Source organism: Sturnira hondurensis, unplaced genomic scaffold, assembly GCF_014824575.4.
Source record: "Sturnira hondurensis isolate 20B ecotype Veracruz unplaced genomic scaffold, ASM1482457v3 Scaffold0008196, whole genome shotgun sequence".
In the NCBI taxonomy this organism is placed as follows: Eukaryota; Metazoa; Chordata; class Mammalia; order Chiroptera; family Phyllostomidae; genus Sturnira; species Sturnira hondurensis.
In genome coordinates this window covers 804,009-830,425 of record NW_028080827.1, presented here as the reverse complement: position 1 = coordinate 830,425, position 26,417 = coordinate 804,009, and the positions used below count along the sequence as shown (strand labels likewise).

Here is a 26,417-nt window from a genome sequence, read left to right as displayed (position 1 = left end):
ACACCTGCAAAGAAAAATGGAAGTAAAAATAAAACTCCATTTCTTATAACATCTGATATGTGAAGTATACTTAGTAATAAATATAATGAAATACATGCAAGTCCTAAACCCTGAAAACTATAAAATTTTGCTGCAAGAATTTAAAGACCTAAAAATAGATACACCATGTTCATGGATTAGAACAGTCAATATTAAGATTCAAATCACTACACAATGATTTATAGAATTACTATGGGTTGAATTGTGTATCCAGAAAGCTTTATTGAAATCCTAATCCCCTGGAACCTGTGAATGTGACCTTACTCGTAATAGAGTCATTGATGATGTAATCAAGTTAACATAAAATCATATAAATTAGGGTAGGTCTTATTCCAATATGACTGGCATCGTTGTAAGAAGAGAAAACCGAATGCTACATAAAGGGTAGGTAGGGACGATAACACCATGCAGGCATGAAGACACGAAGACATCCTGGGAAGACAGCCATGGAAGATGGAGACAGAGACTGGAGTTATGCTGCCATAAGCCAAGGAACAACTGAGATTGTCAGAAGCTAGAATTTCCCCCTCCTCAGTAGGAGCATGACCCTGACAACATCTTAATTTTGGACTTCTAATCTCCAAAACTGTGAGATAAGAAATTTCTGTTGTTTTAAGCCATGCAGTTTGTTACAGAAACTTAGGAAACCAATAGACATAGTGAATACTAAAGTTATTTGATTTGCTAATAACTGCTTTTATATAAAAATATGTACTTATATTTTATACATTTTATATTTTAAAATACACACATATATGTAAAATACTGTGTGGCAAATAAAGTTTACTGGAAAGAGCAAGGACTTTTAGAATCAAATAGATCTGAGTTTAGAATTCTGTCTTTCTCCTACCTCTCTTAAGCCTGTTTCTTCATCCATAACATGAGGATTCATGAAATAAAATTCACTTTTTACTTTCATGAAGTAAAAGCTTGTCCAGTACAGAGTTTGATATTAATAATGTTAGTTCCTTTCTTTCCTGGATGCATTGGTATAGTTAATTCTGAGAAGCTTAGTCCCATATTGGTTTTTAATCCACTTTTATTTATTTACTTTTCAATAAGTAAATCCCCGAAGGGTACAGCATTACACAGATTCTGTGTCCAATGGCCTTATCAGAAAGGTGGCTTTGGAATTTAGCACAAACAATTCCACTGTTTCCTTGAGTACAAGTTACCTCTATGACTCTGGTTTTGTTTTGTTTGCCATCAGGAGTCACTGTGTCAATCTTTGCTTTGTATATATAAGCATGTCCCTTGCCTAGAAAGAACTCAGTTTCATCTCAAGCATAAACACCTTCAAGATTAAGAAGAGCTGTGTGCTCCCTCTGGTTCCAGAGACCCTGCTCAGAGCCAGCAAAAATGGCCTTGGACCAGAGCCTTCCAGCCTTCCTTGTATATTTGTCATTATACAAGTCCTATTCCCAAGGCCTATAGGCTCCAAGATGGTGGATAGAGTTGTTTTGCTCTCTCAAAACCCAAATATATTAATTAAATTATCAAAACCATATTGAGCACTTACTGTACTGTGCTAAAAAGATCTTAGAAACATATCCCCACTTTTCCTTTATGTCTCCCTTTCATGTTTTCGTATTTCTCCACTTTCTTTTGCTCCTATAATATGGAACTGAGTAATCCTGGGAAGTTCCATGGTCATAAAGTGAACTGATTCTAGGAAAATGATGGCTTTAGTTATGTAGAGAAAGCAAGCGTAAAAGTACATCTAAGGAGCTTCCTTACACCCACTTGATAGAGGAAAAGAAACAATTGTTTTAGTGTGGCATGGGCTATCTGTCCTCTGAAGTGACAGGGAGTACTTTTTGAACTGTGACTTCATTAAGCAAACAGAACTACATTTTTGTGGATGAAGACCTAAGTTTTTCCCCATTTTAGCTTCTTTCTTGGTAGAGAATTAATGTTTCCTTTGACTTAAAATCCAAGCTTCCCTCTAGGCACAGGATAGGCTTGCAGTGATTACAGTTTCTCACAGGGCTTCATTCACCAGGTCTCTTTCTGATTCCTAATTAACTTTTATCTATTCTTCCCTGGCCAAATAACTCCACTTTGGAATGATGTGGCTTCAGAGCTTTTGATCAGTTGCCTCCCACATCTGATTGTTTCTCCTGTCCCTGCTTCTTGAACTTTCCTCCCTTAGCTTCAATAACAATCATTTTCTCTAATCTATCCCTCTCTCATTCAATGTATATATATAACCTGTGCTGTCATCTTTAACACCAATTTCATTTCTTCATTCATCAGATACATGAGTTTTTACTTTGGGTCAGTTCCTGTGCTACATGTTGTAGATACAGCAGCAAATGAGAGACAGATAACAGTATACAGGATATGGAGCTTATAATCGAGCAGGGAATAGAGAGGAGAACCTATCGCAGTTGAAGGTTTTGGGGAAGACATTCTTGAGAAGGAAAAGGTTAGTCAAGTCCTTTAAAAAGATTAGGCTTTAGTGAGATAAAGAATGAGTGAGAGGTTTGGAGCAATAAGAAGCTTGGGAGAAATAAGAGGGTTCCAAGCATAGGGCATGGTATATTTCAAAGCCCAGAATAGAAAAAGCAGGAGAGTTTGAGGATCTAAAAGTATGTGGATTGGAGGGAGAATATGGGATGTCCTTCAAGAACAAGGCTTGAGTCATATTGAGAAAAGATTTGTGAGCTATGTTAAGGGGAATAGGAAGCACTGATTGGCTCCTCCTCCCCCACTTTCATTGCTATATGTTTTTATTTTTTAACAAGTTTCATTGAAGTACAATTTACATTCAATAGACTGTTCTATTTAAAGTAAATAATTTGTTGATTTTGATAGCTTTAAACACCTGTGTAACCACCACTACAATCAAGATATAACACAATTTAACCTTCTCCCCCTCCCCTCGACCGTTTCCTCTTGTCCCTTTTCATCCCTCCCTGTACCTCTGGCCTCAGAGGTACAACAACTCTTCTGTTTTCTATCATTATAAATTAGTTTGCTTTTTCTAGAATATTACATAAATGAAATCATAAATATGTATTCTTTTATGTTTGGCTTATTCCACACAGAATAATGACTTTGAGATTCATTCATTGTTGAGCATATCAGTAATTCAATCATTTTCATTGCTAAGAAATATTCTGTTATATCCAGTCATATTCTGAATTTATCACAAATTATTTATCCATTCACATGCTGATGGAAATGTAAATTTTTCCAAGGGTTGTGTGTGTGTGTGTTTGAGAGAGAGAGAGAGAGAGAGAGAGAGAGAGAGAGAGACTAGCTACTATGAATATTTGTAAGTCTTGTGTGGTCATGTTTTTATTTCTCTTGGGTAAATACCACTGAGGTGTGAAATGGCTGGATCATATGGTGGGTATATACTTAACTTTATACAAAACCACTAAGCAGTTTTCTAAAGAGAGTAGTATATCATTTCATATACCCACAAGTAATATATAAGAGCTGTAGTTGCTCCACACCCATATTAACAGTTGATATTGTCAATCTTTTTTTTTTTGTTTTTTGTTTTAAAGGTTTTATTTATTTATCTTTAGAGGGGAAGGGAAGGAGAGAGGGAGGGAAATATCAATGTATGGTTGCCTCTGCCGGGGACACACAATGTGTCCTGTGCCCCCTGCCAGGAACTGGCCTGCAACCCAGGCATGTGCCCTGACTGGGAATCGAACTGCGATCCTCTGGTTCACAGGCCTGCGCTCAGTCCGCTGAGCTACAGTGGCCAGGGCTTGATATTGTCAATCTTTTTAATGTTAGTCATTTTAGTGGTTGTGAAGTGGTGTCCCAAGGTGGTTTTAATTTGCATTTTCTTAGTGACTAATGAATGATATTGAGCACCTTTTCATGAGCTTATTTGCCATTCATAAATCTTCTCTGATAAATTGTCTATTCAAATCTTTTGCACATTTTAAAAACTGCGTTGTCTTATTATTGAGTTATAAGAAGTTTATATACAGGGTGAGGCAAAAGTAGGTTGTTCATAGGGAAAATAATACAATAATTAATAATAATGCATGAATAAAGTGTTTTGCATACTTAAAACTGTAAACCTACTTTTGCCCCACCCTGTATATTCTGGTAAAATTCTTCTGTCAGATACATATATTATAAATATTTCTTCCAATCTGTGTCTGGCTTTAAAAAGAATAGTGACTTTTGAGGGGCAAAGTTTTAAATTTTCATAGTCTGATTTATCTTTTTTTTTCTTTACAGTTTAGGCTTTTTGTGCCCTCAAAAAAATCCATGCCTATGTATATTTTCTCCTGTGTTTTCTTCTACAATATTTATAGCTTCATCTTTTACATTTCAGTTCATGGTTCATTTCAAGTTAATTTGGTATATTTTGCAAGATAGCATTTATTGCTCTTTTTTCCCCCATAAAGATATCCAGTTGGCCCTGGCTGGGTGGCTAAGTTGGTTGGAGTGTCATGCCATACACCAAAAGGTTGCAGGTTTGATTCCCAGTCAGGGCACAAACCCTAGGTTGTGGGTTCGATCCTTAGGATGCACACGAGAGGCAATGAATTGACGTTTCTCTCTGTGTCTCTCTGCATGTCTTTCTCTCTCTCAAATCAATAAACATATTCTCAAGTGAGAATTTAAAAAAAAAAAGAGTGCTAGCCAGTGTGACTCAATTGGTTGAAGCATAGTCCCATAGACTGAGGGGTCACAGGTTCAATTCCCGGTCAGGGTACATATCCAGGTTGTGGGTTTGATCCCTGGTTGGGGCGCACATGAGAAGGCAACCAACTGATGTTTCTCTCTCACACTGATGTCTCTCTCTCTCTCTCTCTCTGATTCCCTTCCTCTCTCTCCAAAAGCAAGGGGGAAAAAAGTCCTCATGTGAAGATTATAAATAAATAAATAAATAAATAAATAAATAAGATATCCAGTTGTTTCAAAAAACATTTTTTGGCAGTGTTATAACTTTATTCAACAATCAACAGTTAGTTCTCATTCACATTAACTGTTTGTAGATTTTTGAAAGTGGTGACAGGTACGCAGATGACCAACATACAGAGCTTGTTTGGTGAATCTGAATCTTCACTACATTTTCTGGACAACCAGAACGGGATATGGTATGTAATATTCCTTATTCCTTTGGCCCAGACAGCTTTGTTGAGCCTGGTGTCAATGCACATATCTTGAGTTCCCATCTCCTCCATGGCAAATTTCCAGATCTCTTTGAGTGCATGAGGGGCAAACTTCTTGAAACCCACTCCACACATGCACTTGTGGATGTTGAGGGTGTATTCTCTGGTCACTACCTCGGGTCTCTACATTGCTGACGGCAGAATGGCCCTTCTTCTCGCCACCCTTCTTTTCAGGAGCCATCATGCTGGGCCCAGGTTGGAAAGAAAGAATGCAAGATATTACGGGAAAGGGAAAACAGGGTTCTGTTTCAAAATTTTTTGTTGAAAAAACTTTCCTTTCCAGCAGAATATAGGACTTCCGCCAAGATGAAGGCAGAGGTGGAAACACTGTGCCTTCTCCCACAACCAAGTTTGAATACAACAAAGGTTTAGTAAACAAAGATGCAGCCAAAGAACAGAAAACTGAACTATACAAAAGTCCGACAACAAACTGTTCAACCAGGACCCATAAGAGGGACGGACCACCAGCAGAACAGGGTCAGGCAGGAAGGATCCCCCGACCCAGGCGACCCAGGACCACAGGCAGCCAGGGTAGCATCACGGACCCAGTGAGGGTGCGGGGCAGGCTGAGCGTGGTCACACATTCGTGCGAAGATAAACCAGCAGAGGTGTGAGCAGTGAGACGGACCGCACAGCCCCGGCAGGAGGCGGCAGAGGGGACTGCCATTGATTTCCTTTGACCCCACCCCCCCATACAGCATCACAACCCAGCAACTGAGTTGCCCCGCCCTGGTGAACACCTAGGGCTCTGCTCCTCATACATGACAGGCACGAACTGTCCAAAATATGGCTCAAGAAGAACTCAAAGCCCCAGAGCCAATAACTCTAAGCGACCGAGAAATAGCGAACCTCTCAGATGCACTGTTCAAAACACTGGTGATCAGGATGCTCACAGAACTGGTTGGTTATAGCCACAAGTTAGAGGAACATATGAAGGTTAAACTGATTGAAATGAAGGGAAATGCACAAGAAACCAATAGTGATAGAAAGGAAACTGGGACTCAAATCAATGGAATGGACCAGAAGGAAGAACGAAACATCCAACCAGAAAAGAATAAAGAAACAAGAATTCAAAAAAATGAGGAGAGGCTTAGGAACCTCCAGGACATCTTTAAACGTTACAACATCCGAATTATAGGGGTACCAGAAGGGGAAAAGAAACAGCCACAAGTGGAAAACATATTTGAACAAATAATAAAGAACTTCCCCAGTCTGGCAAAGGAAATAGACTTCCAGGAAATCCAGGAAGCTCAGAGAGTCCCAAAGAAGTTGGACCCAAGAAGGAACACACCAAGGCACATCATAATTACATTACCCGAGATTAAAATGAAGGAGAGAATTCTAGAAGCAGCAAGAGATAAGGGGACAGTCACCTACAAAGGAGTTCCCATCAGGCTGTCAGCGGATTTCTCAAAAGAGACCTTACAGGCAAGAAGGGGCTGGAAAGAAGTATTCCAAGTCATGAAATCCAAAGACCTACAGCCAAGACTGCTTTATCCAGCAAAGCTTTCATTTAGAATGGAAGGACAGATGAAGTGCTTCTCAGATAAGATCAAATTCAAGAAGTTCATCATCACCAAGCCCTTATTATATGAAATGCTAAAGGGACTTATCTAAGAAAAAGAAGATGAAAAATATGAATAGTGAAAGGACAACAAGCTCACAATTATCAACAACCACACCTAAAACAAAAGCAAACCAAGAGGACAGCTAGATCAGGAGCAGAACCATAGAAATGAAGAACACATGGAGGGTTAGCAACAGGGGAGTGGGAGGAGGAGAAGGGGGGAGAAGGTACAGAAAATAGCATAGACAGTAGGTAGAAAATAGATAGGGGGAGGGCAAGAATAGTAGGGGAAATATAGAATCTAATGAACTTGAGACACATGGTCATAAACTAAAGGGGGGGAATGGTGGGGGAGGGGGTGTGCAGGGTGGGGGAGAATGAAGGGGGGGAATAGAACAACAACTGTAATGGTATAATCAATAAAATATATTTTTAAAAAAACCTTTCCTTTCCTTGTTAAACTGCTTTGGTACCTTTGTCAAAAATCAGGTGACCATATAGCCATGGCTCTTATTTTTGCATTCTACTCTCCAGCAATTTATATGCCTATTTTTCATCAATACCACAGCATTCTGATCCTACATCTTCATAGTAAGTTTTGCAATCAGAGAGTTAAGTCCTCGAACTTTGTTCTTCTTTTTTGTAAATTTGGCTATCCTTAGTTATTTACATTTCCATATGTATTTTAGAATCAGCATGTCAGTTTCTACAAAAAAAATAATAAGTCTGCTGGAGTTTCTATTGAATCTTGTATTAGTTTCCTAGGGCTGCCAAAACAGAAGACCACAAACTTGATGCCTTAAAACTACTGAAATTTATTCTCTCACAATTCGGGAGGCTACTATTATGTTGTCTGTAGGGCCATGTTTTTCTCTTGAAGTCCTAAGGGAAGGACCCTTCCTTCCCTCTTTCTTAGCTTCTAGGGTTTGCTGGCAATCCATTGGCTTGCAGATGCATCACTCCCATCAAGGCTTCCAACTTAACATGGCCTTCTTCCCTGTATGTCTTTGTGTATCAGTGTCCAAATTTTCTTCATAAGGATTCAAGACACTGGATTAGGGACCATCCTAATCCAGTAACCCACAACACTGCATCAGCACTGAAGAGTATGAAGAACTCATAGGAAAAAATTTTTAAATATGATCCTTCCTTAAGAAATGTAAAATTGCGTCAGAAAGAGAAGGTTAGCACATAAGTTGCTATTAGTAAAATTGAAGAACAAAATTAATTAGTGTAGCTCAAATAATAAATACAAATTGTGCACAAAGAAGGAAAAGCATACTCTAGGTGAGAAGTCCCAGGGAGCTTCATGGTGGATATAGATCAGATGCTAAAGATTAATACAATCTCTTAGTAGAAAAGACACAGGAAAGAGGTAAGAGGTTAGAAGTAAAATGGCAGGAACAAAGGTACAGAAACAGGAATTAACACGACACAGAAAAGCAGTGGGGAGACAAAATTAAGCAAAACAACCTGTCTGGAATACAGTTTGGGTTAGGAGATAGTGGGAGACAAAGGCAGCAGGAATTCTGACTTGATGAAGTGAATAATGCAGCCACTTTGAAAGTAAGGTTTGATGACTGAAAGAAATAGAGACCAGGGCAGGGGACTAGCTGGGAAGCTACTGCTCTCCTTCCAGTCAATGCTCTCTATTCTGCCATCAGTGATGGGTTTTCCCCCCAATTATTCAATCAATTTCTCAACAGCCTGTTGAATTACTAAATATGAGAAAATGAAGGAACCAAAGATAACCTCAAAATTTCTAACCTCAGTCTTAATAATGGTTGAATGAGCATTATTTAAAGGGACCAAAAAGGTAGCAAAGAGATATAGTTTGAAGAGGAGGTATGAGTTTTGTATGCTTTATGAATAATTTGAGGTAGCAGTTAAAACTAGAACTTAGCCAGATTATGGCAGGTGAGGGAGAGGCAGTAATTATAATGGGCAGCATATTAGAAGAATTGTAGAAGGATGATCCTCAAATTACAGAGGAACAGCCAGGCTTCAGGGTGTTGGCTAAGACAAATATGGGAGGAGTCAACTAAGCCTAATTCGAAATGGACCAGGAAATGGGGGGGGGGGGTAGTTCAGCAAACAGGAACAAAGGGTGAGGCACATAACTGGAGCTGGTACTGGATCTTGGGCAGAAACACAGATAGAGTCTCATTCTGAAGAGAAGGCAGGACAGAAATAAAGAAGTAGCCATGGAAAAATAATGGCTAACAACACTTACGGAACATTTTTTTACTATGTGGTAGGCACTGTTCTAAACATTTTAATGAATTTATTCATATAAACTTCACAAAAATAAGAAAGATAACTATTACTGCCCTCATTTTACAGATGAGCAAACCGAGGCACAGAGAGGTTAAGTAATTTGCCTGAGGTTATATATAAACTGAATGGTGGAGCCAGGACTGAGTCCATAGTAATGAACATCTACTATGTACCAAGGTTTATACATATATAAATTTGGTATGTGTATGAGTATTGTGGACTTACACAAAAACATACACACATACATATACAATCACACACACAAGGATTTTTTTTTAAGTACTAAGCTTCCCATCCTCTTTTCTGGCACATGACCTTTTCCCTATTCATCCAAAGGTATATACTGCCTCAGGGAAGATTACGAACGTTAAAGGGAAAAGAGGTCATTTATACTGTTCAGCTTCAAACCTCAAAAGTGACCTTTTTTTTGCATTTGTAATAAAACAAATATTTTAAGGAGGACTTTTCCTACATTTTAACAGCTCTTTTTATTTATCAAAAGCTTGATTGGCTCACCTGAACCACATAGCTTTAGTATAATATACAGGTAGCTAAAATTCAACTTAGAATGAGAAATGTCCTACATGTAGGAAGCAGAAGAAAGGGCCTTTCTGACGGAGGAATGAAAAAGCAGTGTGTAAGTCATGGATTCCCCTTGTTATGGGCAGAATTATGTTCCTCCAAAATCCACATGTTAAAGTCTCAAACCCTAGTACTTCACAATGTAATCTATTTAGAAATAACATCTTTAAAGAGTTGATTACATTGAAATGAGGCCATTAGAGTGGGGCCCTAATCCAGTATGACCGGTACCCTTAACAGAAGAGGAAAGGGCCCTGGCCAGGTAGCTCAGTTGGTTCTAATGTTATCATGATACTCCAATGTTGTGGGTTTGATACCAGGTCAGGGCACATACAAGAATCATCCAGTGAATGCATAAATAAGTGGAACAACAAACTAATCTTCCTTCTTTCCTTCCTTTCTCTCTCAAAAAATCAATAAATAATTAAATAAAAAATAAATTAAAAAAGGAAGATATACTAGGGATGTGTATGCACAGAGGGATAACCATGTGATGACCAAGTCCCAAGAGGGTGGCCATCTGCAAGCCAAGGAGATAGGCCCCAGATGAAACCAACCTGCTGGCTTAAACTTCTAGACTCCAAAACTGTTAAGAATATAAATTTCTGTTGTTTTTAGCCACCCAGTCTTTTGTATGGTATTTTGTATGGCAGCCCTAACCAACTAGTAACACCCCTTTAGGCTGCAACCCTTTAGGGGGAAGGCAAAAAAATCTGGTGATCTCAGATCTGTACAATACCCAGGTAGATACTGCTATCCCTACTTTACAGATGAGAAAATAGGCCCAAAGTAGTTAAATAACTTGCCCCCAAATCACATATAAAAACTGAGCTGGAATTCTAACCTAATTTGCAGCCTTCAAACTTTGAAATGTTTCTTATCTACCAAACAAGGGAGACCCCCTCAAAAACCACAAAATTATCTTCTGGAGGCAGGCCCCTTGTAGTACAGGCATCCACCTATAGGTGAGTACTCCAGGAACCCATTTGTATCAGCATACCAGCTGATGTTGTTGTGAGAGGCTGTGTTCGGCTTCAGTGACTTTTTTTTGAAGGCCCTTTCAACACGTTTGTCCATTTCACATGGGTGATTTACAAGGGCACCTGCCCACACAGTGCTGAGTGTTCAGCAGTTTTTGACCAAAAATGGCATGACCCCCTTGCCCCACCTTCCCTAGTTACCCGATCTTGCCCTAAGCAACATTTTTTTGTATCCGCAGATGAAAAGAAGTCTTCAAAGGGAAACATTTTGCCAATGTGGAAGAGGTGAAAAAAACAGCAGAAGCACTAAAAGACATCAAAATTGACAAATTCAAAACTGCTTTATGCAGTAGAAAAAACATCTCAATAGGTATATTGCACCAAATGGAGAGTATTTTGAAGGTGACTGAAGTTTAAACATGTAAAAATAAATACACAATTTCTTAAAAAAATAAGTTCTGATATTTTTTTTAATATTTATTTATTTATCTTTAGAGGGGAAGGGAAGGAGAGAGGAAGAGAAACATCAATGTATGGTTGCTTCTCATGCATCCCCTGCTGGGAACTGGCCCCTGCCGGGAACTGGCCAGCAACCCAGGCATGTGCCCTGACTGGAAATCGAACCACGATCATCTGGTTCACAGGCCTGCGCTCAATCCACTGAGCTACACCAGCCAGGGCCAAATTCCGAAATTTTGGGGGGGTGTGAGGGCAGGGGTCCTCCCTCATATGGGCCTTCCGTTCATTTGGGAAGTGAGTACAAAAGGGAATGGTGAAATTTTAGATCTGGAAGGGGATTTATTTATCCCTTTATTTTCTTGGTGAGGAAATTGAGGCCCAGAGAACTCAAGTAATTTCCCTAAGGTCACACAGTAATTTTAGCAGTAGGGGTGGAAACATAACCCAGGTTCCTATTCTAGCATTAGTGAATTTTGGGCAGCTGCTCCTAAAATGTTATTACCAGCCTCTCACTCTCAGAAGAGAGTACTTTAGTGTTATACGGTTCATTTGAGGCTGCTCTCCAGGGAGGATAAGGATTCCTATGAAGTCAGCTGGAAAAATTTCCAGGATCTTTACAGCTTCCTCAAATCTGGGTCGGGGTCCAATACTTGATAGCCAAGGTCCAATCTAGGCAAGGCAACATAGGAGTGACTTCCAGATAATCTGGGGGCTTGGTATTCCCTTAAAGGGTAGGGCAGGCTTCCTCCTCCTTCTTTTTGAAAGATGAGAAGGGGGTGGTAATATGCAGAGCACAGGTCTGAACTAGGAACAGGTCACTTAACATCAAGCCCGAAATACTTCAAACTCCTTAGAATATGCTCAAAAACTGTTTTTGAACAGTGGAAAAAAGTCCCGATAGGTATAATGCATTAAATGAAGAGTACTTTGAAGGTGACTGAAGTTTAAACATGTAAGAATACCCAATTTTTTATAAATAAATTCTGGGTTTTTTGGGGAGTGAGGTCCCCCCCTCATATACTACTCCAGATATCAACGGAGTAGCAGCAATAAAGGAAACACCTCTGAAGGACAAATTTTATCCATACTTGATCTAGACCAAGACCACCCTTCCCACTAGCAGTTCAGAGCCTCCTCACTGACCCCAAGAACAAACATTCTCAAGCACTACAACAAAGATGCTATAATAAGCTCAAAATATGGAATTGATAGACGAGTAAGAGATAAAGACTTGTAAGCTAGCTGCACAGAATATTAGCCAAACAAAAGTACTTAAGATACCTAGGAAAACATTTCCCAGTTAGAGTGCTTTGTTATATTCTTCTGTACCATGGTAATAGGCTGTAAAAATAGAAATCTGTGATCAAATGAACTGAGACCAGTTTAAACAAAATTAAATAGGCTTCTTTACTAGATTTCTTAGAGACTTCATAACAATTTCTGATGAAAGCGAAGGAAGAAAGTGCCAAAGCAGGCCTGTATTTGAACATCAAGAAGGCAAAAATCATGACTAAGGAAGAAATACACAACTTTAACATAGATGATGAAGACACTGAAATTGTTAAAAATTTTTCTTACCTTGGTTCAGTCACTGATTCAAATGGAGACTGCAGCCAAGAAATTAAGAGAAGGCTGAGACTTAGAAGGGGAGCTTTGGAAAAATTAGGAAAGATCATCAAGAACAAAAATGTCATTAGAGGCCAAGGTTAAGATCATCCACACCTTCATATTCCCAATTACTCTGTATGGATACAAAAGTTGGAGAGTGAAAAGGCTGATAGAAAAAAAATGATTGATTTGAAATACAGTGTTAAAGGAGAGCTTTATAGACACCCTGGATTGCTAGAAAGACGAACAAGGAGACCAAATTCAGCCTGAAACATTGCTGGTGGAGAAAATGACAAAACTTTAAAGTTGTCCTACTTGGGCACATCATGAGAAGGCAGGGTTCCTTGGAAAAGACCATAATGCTGAGAAAAACAGAAGGCAGCCAAAAAAGAGGAAGACCAAATACGAAATGGATTGCCTCCATAAAAGAACATAAGACATGAGTCTACAGGAGCTGAATAGGGATGCTGAGGAAGGACAATGTGGACATCACTCACTCACAGGTTCACAGAATCAGAGGTGATTCAATAACATGTAACAATTATGGACTCCAGGAAGAGGATATACTACTTATGCTGGTTTCCTTTTTTCTACACTGTTTTCCACAGTGCCTGCACCAGTCTGTATTCCCACCAACAGTGCACTAGGGTTCCCTTTTCTCCACGACCTTGCCAGCACCTATTAATAATTCCTAGGATAGTATTCTGTTTAACGCCACTTTAAAAATGCTCCTCCAGGCCCAGAGACATATGAAATGCTGCTCAGTATCACTGGCCATCAGAGATGCAAATTAAAACCACAAAGAGATACCACTTAACACCAGTCAGAATGGCCATCATAAACAAATCAACAAACAACAAGTGCTGGCAAGGTTGTGGAGAAAAGGGAACCCTAGTGCACTATTGGTGGGAACACAGACTAATGCAGCCACTGTGGAAAACAGTATAGAATTTCCTCAGAAAACTAAAAATGGAACTATCTTTTGACTCGGCAATTCCACTGTTAGAATTATATCCTAAGAACCCTGAAACACCAATCCATAAGAACTTATGCACCCCAATGTTCATAGCAGCACAATTTATAATAGCCAAGTGGTGGAAGCAACCTAAGTGCCCATCAGTAAATGAATGGATAAAAAACTAAGGTACATTTTGTTAAAGTTGAAACTTGAACTCTGGTGTTTCCCATTATGTGTACATACAATTATGGGCCATACCTCACATTAAGGGATCAGAATTTTTAATCTAAATAAAATTAAAATTGAATTAAAAACAAAAACTATGGTACATTTACATGATGGAATACTACAAAGCAGAAAGAAAGGAGCTCCTACCCTTTGCAACAGCAGGGATGGAACTGGAGAGTATTACGCTAAGTGAAACAAAGCCAGGCAGTAAAAGACAAATACCATATGATCTCACCTTTAAGTGAAACTTAATCAACGAAACAAACAACCAGGAAAAATATAACCAGAAACATTGAAATTAAGTACAATGTGACAGTAACCAGAGGGGAAATGGGTAATGGGGAGTAAAGGAGGAAGGGTTTTCAGGAACAACTATAAAGGACACATGGACAAAACCAAGGGGTGGGAGGTGGGGATGGCTGGGGTGGAGGAGGAGTGGTGGGGGGAAAATACAGGCAACTGTACTTGAACAACAATAAAGTAAAATAAAATTAAAATAAATAAAATTAAAAAAAGAAATGTTCCTCGAAAAAGAAAGCAAAGGCCCAAGAATAGAGTCCATTATTAGGTGGTTGGAGGGAAAAAATATCCAGCAAAGAATACAGTAAGGAAATCAGGAAGAAAATCTAGGGAGTTCAATATTATAGAAATAAGAAGAGAGATAGTTTCCAAAAAGCTAGAGATAATCAACAGGACCAGACTACTAAGAAATTAAATAGACTGAGAATAAAAATGTTCTTTGGATTTCACTAGGAAGACTATCACTTATGACCTTCAAGTGAATGGCTTCAGAAAGGGGAAGATAGAAGGCTGGCTGACTGAATAAATCAAGATTAGGATGGAGATGAAAAAAAAAGTTGATTAAGTATTTATAGACCATCCATAACTGGAGTTTAGCTAAGAAAGGGAAAAAAATTGGTTCATTGGGAGAAGGGAGTATATAGAAGCATAAAAAAATTCTTAGAATAGGTCTTCTTATACTTGTTTGAAGAATATACACTTGTTTGAAGTGTAAGAAGTATAAAATGTCTTATACTTGTTTGAAGGTAAAAGTGAAAACCTACTAAAACTGATAATTACAGTACAGTAGAATGAAGGAATAGAGGCCAGAGTATAAATTACTAGAAAAGACTTATCTTTCATTTCAGATTGGAGAGAACTTGAGTAGTAATATCTAACTATTCAGTCTGAAGACCTCATTTAAATACTAAAATATTTCACAGATTTCTGCCTGCTCCATCTAAAAGAATTTTTGTTTTCAGAGCTCAGTATGTAGTGTACATAAATTTGCTGTACATCCTCTCAGAGGATGTCTCTAATTGTGGTGAAGAGGAGGGGGTTACAGAGAAGCACTTACCTAGGGCCTCAATCTTCGTGAAATAGAACTAAGGTAGAGGCTGGTGACAATAAAGAAGTTAGGAGTTCATGGATATTTTAATTTATAATGATTTACTATAAGTGACTTTGACATACAAAATAAAAACTTATAAATTATAAAAGAAACACACAAAAAACAATGCAAAAATTACCACCTAGCATACAGAAAGGCATCTATTTATCCTACCCAGAAATTTTCACTACTCTGCTATACCAAAAGAAGTTTCATAAATCATACTATAGTTCCAATATGGTAGTAAGAACAAACTATTTAGTAGCAGGTCTTTAGTTACAGTCCAGCTTTGAACTTTTAAAATTTAAACTTTGTATGGCTCTCCATTTGCAAAAAAAACACCAACCATAATAGCTACTTAAGTATACAAATTTTAATTTTTATTTCCCTTCAAAAACAAAGTACAATGACATGAGATTCTGTGACACAAAACATATTTTTAGATTCTACCTTTTTGACTAATTTCATTAACAATTCATACTGAGTACGTAATTTTGGATTAACTATGCCCAAGTCACAAATGTGGTGCATATATGGTTCCAGAGCTTAGCATAACATTTTGATCATAAAAATGCAATAATATTTGATTCTTTAACTACTTACTTAATACACTGACCTATAGAGACTTATGAAAAGCCACACTGCTTTATGAATATATGGTTACTACCATAAGTAGAGGAGTTAGAGGAGGCTCCATTCTTGAAACAAAGAAATTAATACTGACCAGTGTGCATGGAATAAGGCTAAGGCAACAAAACCCGCACCAAATCTGGCAGTCTCCCGATCTGTGTATCTGTGAACCTAAGGCAGCCACATAGGCCAGATGATTACCACTGCCAGCTCAGCAACTGAGCGTGGAGAAAGGGCGGCATCTACACATAGGCCACTCTTGAGAAACAGAATTTACAGCCAGTTTCGTCCTGCAGGAACTGGGCAATGTGGCAGTGATAAACCAGGAAAAGTCCGGCAGAAGCAGAGGTGTTGGCGGTGAAGGGGAGCCTCCGGGGCTGCAACCCTGGAAGGCTAAGGCAGCCGCTAGTGGTCTAATACCCCCACCCCGGAGCTGACATTATGGGAGTTGAGGGGGGAGGGCTCGTCTTTACCTTGTCATCTTCGCATCTCTTCCCCAGGCCTTCCTTGGCCTGCAGTCGGCTGCTGAGGCGGCCGTAGTCGGCTTCCTTCTGGTCAATCTGCTTCTTGTGAGAGTCCACCAAGAGCAAGAGGTCCGAATTGCGCTTCTCCAGGCGCCCGCGGGCCACTTCGGTGCGCTGGACCTGGCCCTGCAGCTCGGCCACCTCCTCCTGAAGCAGGACGTGGCGGGAGGAGATGCTCCAGTAGTTGAAGGCGAGGATCGCGATCACTATCAGCAGAACCACCAACACGAAGGAGGGCAGGCGGCCGCCCCGCCGGTTAGCCCCAAAACCCACCATGGGGACGAACCGGGCTGTGCCTGGGGGCCTCACCGCGGACACCTGCCGGCAGAAGATCGGGCCTCGGCTGAGTTGCCTGGGGGACGCGGCCCCAGGGCAGGCAGAGGGAGTAGGCGGGCCAGTGAGCTGGCAGACTAGCCGGAGAAGGGGGCGGGGCCGCAAGCCCCTCCCCGCCCCCTCTCCTCAATTCAGGCCCAGATGCGTTCGGGAGGCTTAGAAAACAACACTGCACCGGCAGAGAAGAACCAAAGAAACCTAACTACCCACACCTCGGGCCCAGCACCTCAGGGTTAGAGGGCGGGGAAAGAAGCCGGAAGGGGGCGGATTTAACTCTAGCCCCGCCCACCGGCTGTGCAGGCTCGCCTAGGGGGCCATTTCCTAGTTTCCGCTGACGCCCCTTCTTCTCGCGAGAAAGGGGTCTTCTCTCGCCTTTTGCAGTCTTATCTCGCGACGGTTGTATGGGTAGGAGGAGTAGTCTGTTAGATTTGGCGGATTTTGTTAGTTGTTGCACCTAAATCGGAGTACCTTCAGTTTTTTTACCTGCTCAAATCCCTTAACCCGGGGTGTTGCAGTGCCTGCTCTCCCCCTCTTGAAAGTTTTGGTCTGTGAAGACTTCTGGGACTGCGACCACTATGCAGGGAAAACAGTAGGTGAGCTGCAGACAGAAGGTGCGACTAGAAAGATTTTGTACTTGCTGCAATTGAAGGGAATTTTCTCGTGTTAACGGTGTGGATAGAACACAAAACAAAAAGGACAGTAAAATAGCGGTGCCCCAAACATTTTCTTGCTTGAGAAAAGCAAGAAACACCAAGCTTTATATCTGTAAGGGGTGGTAACAGCCTGGTTTCCAAGGTTACTGCTTTCTCGAAAGGAAAGAATTTAAGAATGCGTGAGCTTCTGTTCTTAAACTGCTACTTTAGCTTCAAGCTGGGCTTCCAAATAGAAAGTCCAGAAACTGCCCTGAATGAATGATAACTAATGCTGTTACAGCCAGTACGTTCTAAATTATATAGGTCTCATGCAAAATGTTTTTGCATGCCTAATCTCATACTGTACTGTCAACCACAGTTTTAGAGATGAGGAATCCAAGACACAAAAAATGTACCAGGAACTTTCTCAAAGTCCCATCTATGTCTTGTTTGAGACAGAGCTGGACTGGAATCCAGACCACAGTTCTGTAACGTATTTGCTCTTTGCATTGTACCTGGCCATTACTATATTCAGTGTTCATTATGGTGATGCAAATAAAGACACCACCTTTTTTGCATATTTCCTTTGCCCTTGCATAAAAATTTTAGAAGTTATTGGCTCCATTCCTGTTTAAGTTGAAGATGAAGTTGCTTTATTTTTCAAACCACAGGCTAAAGAACTTCCATGAGCATAAAACCTCAAGGACACAAAAAACATTGGTATTTTCATTCAAATCAGAGTGGTACGATTTTGTGGCAGGAAGATGTCATCTTTGAATAATTATTCTATGCTTTGAATCCATCTCAAAAATAAAGTTACTTGCCTAATGGTCCTGGAATAGCCCGGAAGAATTATTGCCCCTTCAAAGCATGATAACTCCCATCTCATAGATGGAGAAAAACAACTAACCCACAAATTATTAATATTTGATTCACATCAAACTTGATCCCTTTGCTCTGGTTTCATAAGATCTAAGAAATCCTATCCAGTCTCTATGACAAACCAGTTTGACTAAATGAAGCAAGGCAGAAATGGGAAATCATTGAATAGAAATAATGAGCCTTCCCATCTGTCCTTTCCTCAACTTCATATTGACCTTGCTTTGCTTAGCCAGTCATAGAAAATTAATCTATCAGAGATATTAATTGCTAAAGATGTAACTCTTTTCGAAAGTGTTTACATTTTTGGCATCCTCTTCTTCTAGGGAATAGCCTGTGTCTCTTACCTCACCCACAGCAGCATTAACTCTGCCTTTCTCTGAAGCTCCAAGGGCCTTTCTACTACTATCTTGATAACTTTCTAAAAACTTTCTCTTATAATTTGAAAAAAAAGGTGTTTGCATTTTTGTATAGGATTCCAACAGGTGAAAGTATAATATAGAAAACATTTACATTTACATAAGTTACTTATATCAGATACTTCAAAGAACTATTTGGTACCATTATTCCACTTTAGAGATGCAGAAGAATTTACAAAGTCATATGTCTCTTAAATGGCAGAGCTGAGTCTTGAATGTTAATTCTTTTTCCACTCCTCCCCTCACGGAACAATTTTTTTGTTGTTTTAAAGGGTACCTCTTCAAGCTGGTACCCCTACTAATGAACCCAATCCAGCTGTCATCAAGACAGTGTATAAGTGCTCTCCTATAATTGGTTCTGGATTAGGCATTAAACGAATTAGAGTAAAAGTCAATTCCTTAAGTCATATGGTCAAGGTTAATGACAATATTAAGTCATGTTGTCAGTATGTACTCTTTGTATGATGTGATGAGAATAGCATTCTGTGGCCTTCCTTTCCAAAACTCATAATCCTACTCTAATTGTGAGAGAAACAGACAAATTTTAATTAAAGGCATTCTACAAAATAACTACTGTAATCCTACAAACTGTCAAGGTCATTGTAAACAAGGAAAATCTGAAAAACTTTCACAGCCAAAAGAAAGATAAAGAGGCATAATTACTATTGGGTTGGCCAAAAAGTTCATTTAGTTTTTTTCCTATGATGGCTCTAGTAGTGCTTAGTTGTCTTTAACTTTTTTTGAAACAATTTTTTAGATTATATTGTGACAGCTGTCATATCTGTACATTTTTAAAAACTTCCCAAAATTGCTGAATTTTTATGCAACCATTTTCATATTGAAGATGGAAGAAAATATGCAACATTTTCAGCATGTTATGCTTTATTATTTCTTTTTTTTTAAGGTATATGTCCTGGGTTTCAACACGTACCCCTCTCCTTGACTTCCATAATCTTTTTTTAAAAAAGATTTTGTTTATTTATAGAAAGAGGGAAAGGGAGGGAGAAAGAGAGGGAGAGAAACATTGACGTATAACGTGTGAGAGAAATATCAATCAATTGCCTCCTGCACACACCCACCCTGGGACCTGGCCAACAACCGAGGCATGTGCCCTGACTGGGAACTGAACCAGCAACAGCTTGGTCCACAGGCCAGTGCTCAATGCACTGAGCCGCACCAGACAGACCTATGCTTTATTATTTCAAGAAAGGTAAAAACCCAATTGAAATGCAAAAAAAGTTCTGAACAGTGTATGGAGAAGGTGCTGTGGCTGATCAAAAGTGTCAAAGGTGATTCGTTAAGTTTCTTGGTACTATTGACCTTTTGGCCAAATAATTCTTTGCTGTGGGGCTGTCTGATGCACTGGAAGATGTTTAGCAGCACCCCTGGCCTCTATCCACTGGAAGCCAATAGCGGGAGATAGCTGACAGACTCAAAATATCCAAATCAATAAAGTTATTGGTGAAAATAAAAAATGTGTCTTTTAATTTACAGAAAAAAACAATGGACTTTTTTTGCCAACCCAGTAAGTGTACTGTGGTGTCCTAGATAGAATTCTAGAACAGAAAAGAGTCATTAGGTAAAAACTAAGGAAATTTGATAAAATATAAATATAAATCTTACAAAATATAGGCTTTAGTTGTGTACCATTTACCATGGTACACATGCTAAGATAGGATGTTAATAATGGAGTAGACTGGATATAGGGTATATGGGAATTCCCTACTATTTTCATAATTTTTTTGTATTTCTAAAATTATTCTAAAGTAAAATTACTTTTAAAAAGTCAGTTCCTATCTTTTGGGATATCTTTTAGGTTATCAAGTATAGACATAAATATATTCCTACAACTAGAAAGGCAGTATAATCATACAGAAATAATGTTTTAAAATTTAATTGAGGAGTAAGCATCTATTATAGAGTGGCAAATATGGTTGAATAATAGGAATTTTTCTGTTTAGATGGAGTTCTTTAAAGACAGAAATCATGTCATTTATTTCTCTTGTATAAGCCTAACCCTTTTTTAAGTCCAAAACACTATTGTGATATACTAACTTCAATATACGTTGACTCAAAAAATTTGATGAGTTAGAGTTGAGCAGTGGAGGGATTATTTTGTAACTTATTCCTCAATATTTAGGACATTAGGTATGATGAAGTTATAGCAGGTCACAGCTCATAGAAATATCAAATACACAGATGCAGGCAAGTTCTTTCCATTGTAAATGGAAAGAAAACCCAGCCTAAACTGTTTTAAGCTAAAAAACCAAAATATTTAATTTAAAATATATATATATTAGGATACTAGGATAGTTTGCTACTGGAAGAGCAGCAGGAACTGGGGTACCTATAGGGGACTCAAGGCTTTTATGACTGATTCTGTTTCTGTCGTAGGCTTGGCTTTATTCTGTCCTTCAGGTGGTCCTTTTCCTTGTAGACAGAAAATATGGCCCCAGAATCCCCAGGATCATATACTGCCAGTTCCATGATCTGAGAATTAAGGGAAGTCTGTCTTCTAGCTGATATCAGTATAAAAATTACCAGGGAAAGATTCTAGTTATTCAAGCCTAATCATGTGCATACCACAAACAGCCTTATCTGTGGCCAGGGAGGTGAGGTATTAATGACTGATGGAGTATAGGACACTCCTTTGTGGCCAGTGGGCAGTATGATACCAAGAAACAGTGTTGGGTAGACCAAAACAAATGTTAGCTACAACTGAGTTTTCTTTATGTTGAGGTGTATTACCTCCCTCCAATTAAAAATAGTTAATGAGTGAATAAAGACATGGTGTTGCAGGTTGGCTTCCCCAGGAAACAGACTCTGAGAAGGATATTAGTGATAGAAGTTTTCTAGGGAGTGTTCTTGGGATCGCTGCTCACAGATGGGGAGAGAAAGGAGGAAAACACAGTGGTCAGAGGGGGAAGTTGGGCTGTTACACAGTCTCAGTGAAAGCCTAACATGATTCTCTGATCTCTGAAGCTGGGGTGGCCCTTCAAAGTAGTGCTGGATCAGAGGTCCAGGCCTTTATACCCTAACATTGACCAGGTTTTAGATAGCTATAGGGAAAGGGCTAGTAGTTGTGTGCTAACTCTAGTCGGTAACAATGCCTGGATTGCTGTATTCAGAAAGATTAAGAAAGTATATCTGAGCTAAGTGAAAAAAAAAAGCTATGATTAATTAGCAATTTGGCCACAGGCACAGGAGGAGGTATGCTGCTATATATACGAGGTGGGTGCTATGATGTGACACCCATATCCCATTTCAGAAGGGAAGGACTTCTTCCCCTAGCTGCTGAGAATGCTACCAGCAGATAGCCCTCAGCCATCAGCCCCCTCTACAATCACCTCTTTGGAGGGCTACCTTGTAAAGGAAATGCCTCCTTCCCATGGCAGCGTACAACCAATACTAGTGAAGTGAACACACATTTGGTAAATTATAATACTTCCCTATGTCAAACCCGTTTCCTACAGTTGTATAGCAAGAGGCAATATACCATAGGGGTAACGTGAACTCTGGAGCAAGAATGGGTGAGTTAAAGGTTTCTCTCTGCCTTTTATTAATTTTGTAACATCAGACAAAGTGCTCAACCTCTGTACTCTAATTTTCTCATTTCCAAAATGGCATATTCATTAGGATTAAGTTTGGTTCCATATAACAGGAAAGAACAACCTAAAGACAGGATTTTCTTCTCTCACACATAAAATATACAGTTTGCAGACCATGCAGAACTGACATGGCAGGTTCCTTCCAGCTCACTGCTCTCATCCCTACAGAACAGACCTCATCTTCACTTCCAGATGTAATGTTCTTTTTTTTTAATTTTACTTTTCAATTACAATTTACACTTAATAGTACTTTGTATTAGTTTCAGGTGTATAGCATAGTGGTTAGATAATCGTATACTTTACAAAGTATTCCTCTTTGATGTTTCTAGAAACCACCTGGCATCATACATAGTTATGACAATATTATTGCCTATAGTGTCTATGCTGTACTTCACATCTCCGTGACTATTTTGTGACTACAAATTTGTACTTCTTAATTCCTATTTTGTAACCGCCAATTTGTACTTCTTAATCCCTTCATTGTTTCACCCAGTCCTCCAACACCCTTCCTCTCTGGCAACCACCAGTCAGTTCTCTGTATCTATGAGCCAGATGTGACCATCTTGATCCATTAAGCAAGAAGGAAGGAGAACACCTGTCTCCAATATTTAAGAAGAACTTCAAAAGTACATTCCACTTCTTATTGATCTGAACTTAGTCACATGATCACCCCCAGAGACCAAGGAGGCAAGGAAATATAGCCTTACAGCAGCAGTGTCTTCAGTTGAAAATTAGGGTCTCTTAGTAAAGGAAAAGGTAAGAAGTATAAGGAAGTAAAAAAACCCTGCCATGCCACAGGTGGGGAAAATAATAATGCCTATCTCATATGGTTATGTGAATTAAATGAGTTAATACATGTGCAACACTTAGAATAGGCACTGTATATATAGTAGCAATTATTCAATAAATGTTGCTGCTATTGCTACTATTACAATAGCAGTGGTTTTGAGATTGTGAGAAGGGCATGAACGAATCTATGTGTTTATTAACTTTTGTCTATATATTGAATAAATAATTTATACAAAATTTCATGGATGATATTGTGATGGATAACATTAAAATTTATTTTAAACTTACTAGTGATTTCATCATACTTGTTTTTTCCTTCTGTCCTGCTTCCCAAGCTATATTGTCTCTGATCCTCTGGTTGGTTATTACACATTGGAATGCCTTTCCCACTTCTTTATTTCAGTACCATATTCAAGATTAATAACAATAATACAAATTTCTCAGATAACCATATAATCACAATTATATTATTAATATAATACTTGACTGAGAATACTTAATTGAAAGGTTATTACAAAGTGAGTAATGCTTTTAAGTGAAATTTTTAAAGAGTTATTATCATGGCATTGTGTTATTGGAAGCCTACTTTGTTCAAGCTTTTATTATCAGGCCATGTGCTTTACTTAATTGACTAATTAATTATTTAAATATATATAGAGTGCCTGTTGTGTGCCAGATAGTGTCATAGGTAGGAGGTACTGCATTGTATATAGCAGAGACGGAAACACTCTCCTGAACCTTTCAGCCTCTTTCTCCTCTACCAAAGCCTAACCAGGGAACTATTCAGTCTGCCTCCCTAAAACATTCCTGGCACCTCCCACCTGCTCCAGCTCCCAAGTAGAACTGATCATTTTCTTATTGTGCCTCCTTGATATTCTCTAGATTTATATCACATCAATTTATTTGCTGTGACATGTTTGCCTCCTACTAAACTTTTAGTAGATGTTTTCCGCTGGACCACATTAACAGATAGTACGGAGTAAACTGTAATTTTGTTTTGACCCTGCACCTTTAGTCTTTCTTCCAGTTCTCTAATGACTGCTCACTTTTTCCTTCCCAGTTTCTTTGGATTCATCTGAAACACTTTTTGAGTATCCTCTTAACCATTTCACCCTTATGTTTTTTCCTTATATTCTCAAATTATGGAATTTTAGAACAGGAAGGCAATTTAGAGATTGCCTAATCTAAAACTTCCATTTTGCAGTATGAAGATAAAGATAAAAATCCAGAAAAATAATGTAACTTGCTCAAAATTATTCTATTTTACTGGTTAGCTTTCCTCAAGATCCAGCATAAATCCTCCATCTTTGAGATCTTCCTGAAACTTCCAGCTCAGCTCATCTCATTCTCCTCTGAAGTAAGCACTTATTGTCTACAAATTGCATTGTTTTGGCAGTGATCATAGAATATAATGCTGCCTAACTTACACTGTTATTCAGCCCTCTCATATTGGCATATCTCAACTGGCCAGTTAGCTGTAAACTCCAGAAAGAACAGACTTCATCACTTTTATTTTCTCTCTTCTCAGCAGATAGCAAGCACAGTAGCTTAGTCAATATTAAGAAAATACAGATTAAGTGAACTAATAGACACATAGTATGGATTTAATAAATACATTTGACTTATTAATCATCACTTCTTACATATCCAAAAATAGTGGTTCTTGTTCTTTAATATTTTGCTTCTATTTCCCTTGTAATTTTTAAAAAACAGACTTGGATTCTTGGCAATCAATGAAAAGACGGTCATGCCTCTGCATAGTCTACTGCAATGTATTTGTACTGGACTTGGCAGAAAACCCAAGGTTTCTGCCCTATTTTTTGTTTTCTGCACTGCAGTTCAGCTAATCTTCTAAGCCTTGGTGGCTTTCTCTGCTAGCCATTGTTCTGCAGAGTGACCCAATTAAATGTGGCCCTATTTAATGTTGAGGTACTTTATGTGGGGGCTGGTTTCAAATGATCATCATGTAATTTTCCAAAACATTATTTTATTTATTTTGGTTCCCTGGTACAATATATCTGCTTCTGCTTCTGCTAGCCTGGCATTCCAATAAATCTCCCCATGCTGAGGTAGAAGACACAGCAACGAACAGAGCTATACATGTGTTTCATAGTGCCCTTAAAAGCTACAGAGGTTAAAAAAATACTTAAAGCTCAGATTCATATATCCGTTGTCTGAGCTTTAAGTATTTTTTCAACCTCTGTAGCTTTTCACTAAACCTGTTAGTTTCAGCATGTTGTTTGTGTTGTTTTCAGCAGTGCAATCCCCTGATCTGTATCAGGTAAACATGATGATGGATTGAATTCACTTCACTGCTCCTGTTCAGATGCTATGTTTTGATTTGTCAGTATCTTGGAGAAGAAGCACATTGCATCCTAAGACAGAACAGAAGCCAACATTTGCAAAACACCACATTTTTCACTAGGGTAGCATAGGAACTTGAAATACTAATATGTTTTAAAATATATTTGTGAGCACTTCATTATTAACATTATGTTAGTATACACAATGTTCTTTCTTTTGGCATTTGGGCATAGTTAGGATTATTTTAAATCCATATATTAAAAATTACTGGTATTCTATATAAAATCTGCTTATTTCTGTGACCAAGTAACTTACTTCAAATGATATGTTGACTAGATCATACTGTATCACATTGTGCTATTTCATGCCTTCATGCTTTGGTACACGCTGTTTCTCTTCCCGTGAATGCACTCCCTTTCTCATTCTCTATGTCCTTTATGAGCCTATTTGAATGTCTCTTCCTGAAGAGCGTCTTCCTTGTGTCTCTATTGTACCTAGCCTACATGTCTGGTATTATACTTATTATACCTATAGTATAGCTATTATTTACATATTTGTCATCCTGTTAGATCGTGAAATCCTTAAAGATGAGGACTTTGTCTCATTTATCCTTCTATCATCTAGTGCTGCAGTTGGCATCTATTATGTTTAATGAATAAATAAAAATGATTTATCCCCTCTGGATGTAGTTAATTCATTCTTAGTCACTCTGCCACATATAAGGAAAACCATAAAAGTCTGAATTTTTTCCATTTATCTTAGAAATTGAAATAATTTAATAGTTTACCCTCATAATTGTGAATGTAATGCCTGCTTAGAACAATAACAAAAATTAGAGAATCAGAAAGGAAAACAAAATGTGAAAATTGCCTATAATTCCACTCAGACAGGTATAACCATTGGTGCCATGTTAATATAGATCTTCCTAGACGTTTTCTATCTATATATGTACACATATACAATATAAACAAAAATGGCATATCGTAATATACTATTGCATGATCTGCCTTTTCACTTATTATCTTGTAGGCAACTTTCCATGTGAATAAATTGTAACA

General features: G+C 38.6%; 2 protein-coding genes across 2 annotated transcripts in view; both read right to left on the bottom strand.

Annotated features, from left to right (window-relative positions):
• Positions 1–16,981, bottom strand: part of GOLM2 (golgi membrane protein 2) — a 110,151-nt gene extending 93,170 nt beyond the window's left edge. The window contains exon 1 of the mRNA XM_037054427.1: positions 16,345–16,981. Coding sequence (XP_036910322.1) covers positions 16,345–16,671 — 327 coding nt within the window. The 5' untranslated portion in view covers positions 16,672–16,981. The remainder of the gene's footprint in view (positions 1–16,344) is intronic.
• Positions 4,960–5,373, bottom strand: LOC118992567 (60S ribosomal protein L31-like). Its single transcript, XM_037054506.1, is given in 2 exon segments — positions 4,960–5,321; positions 5,323–5,373. Coding segments are annotated over 2 exon segments (387 nt in total). The 3' UTR covers positions 4,960–4,985.
• Positions 16,982–26,417: the final 9,436 nt, after the last annotated feature.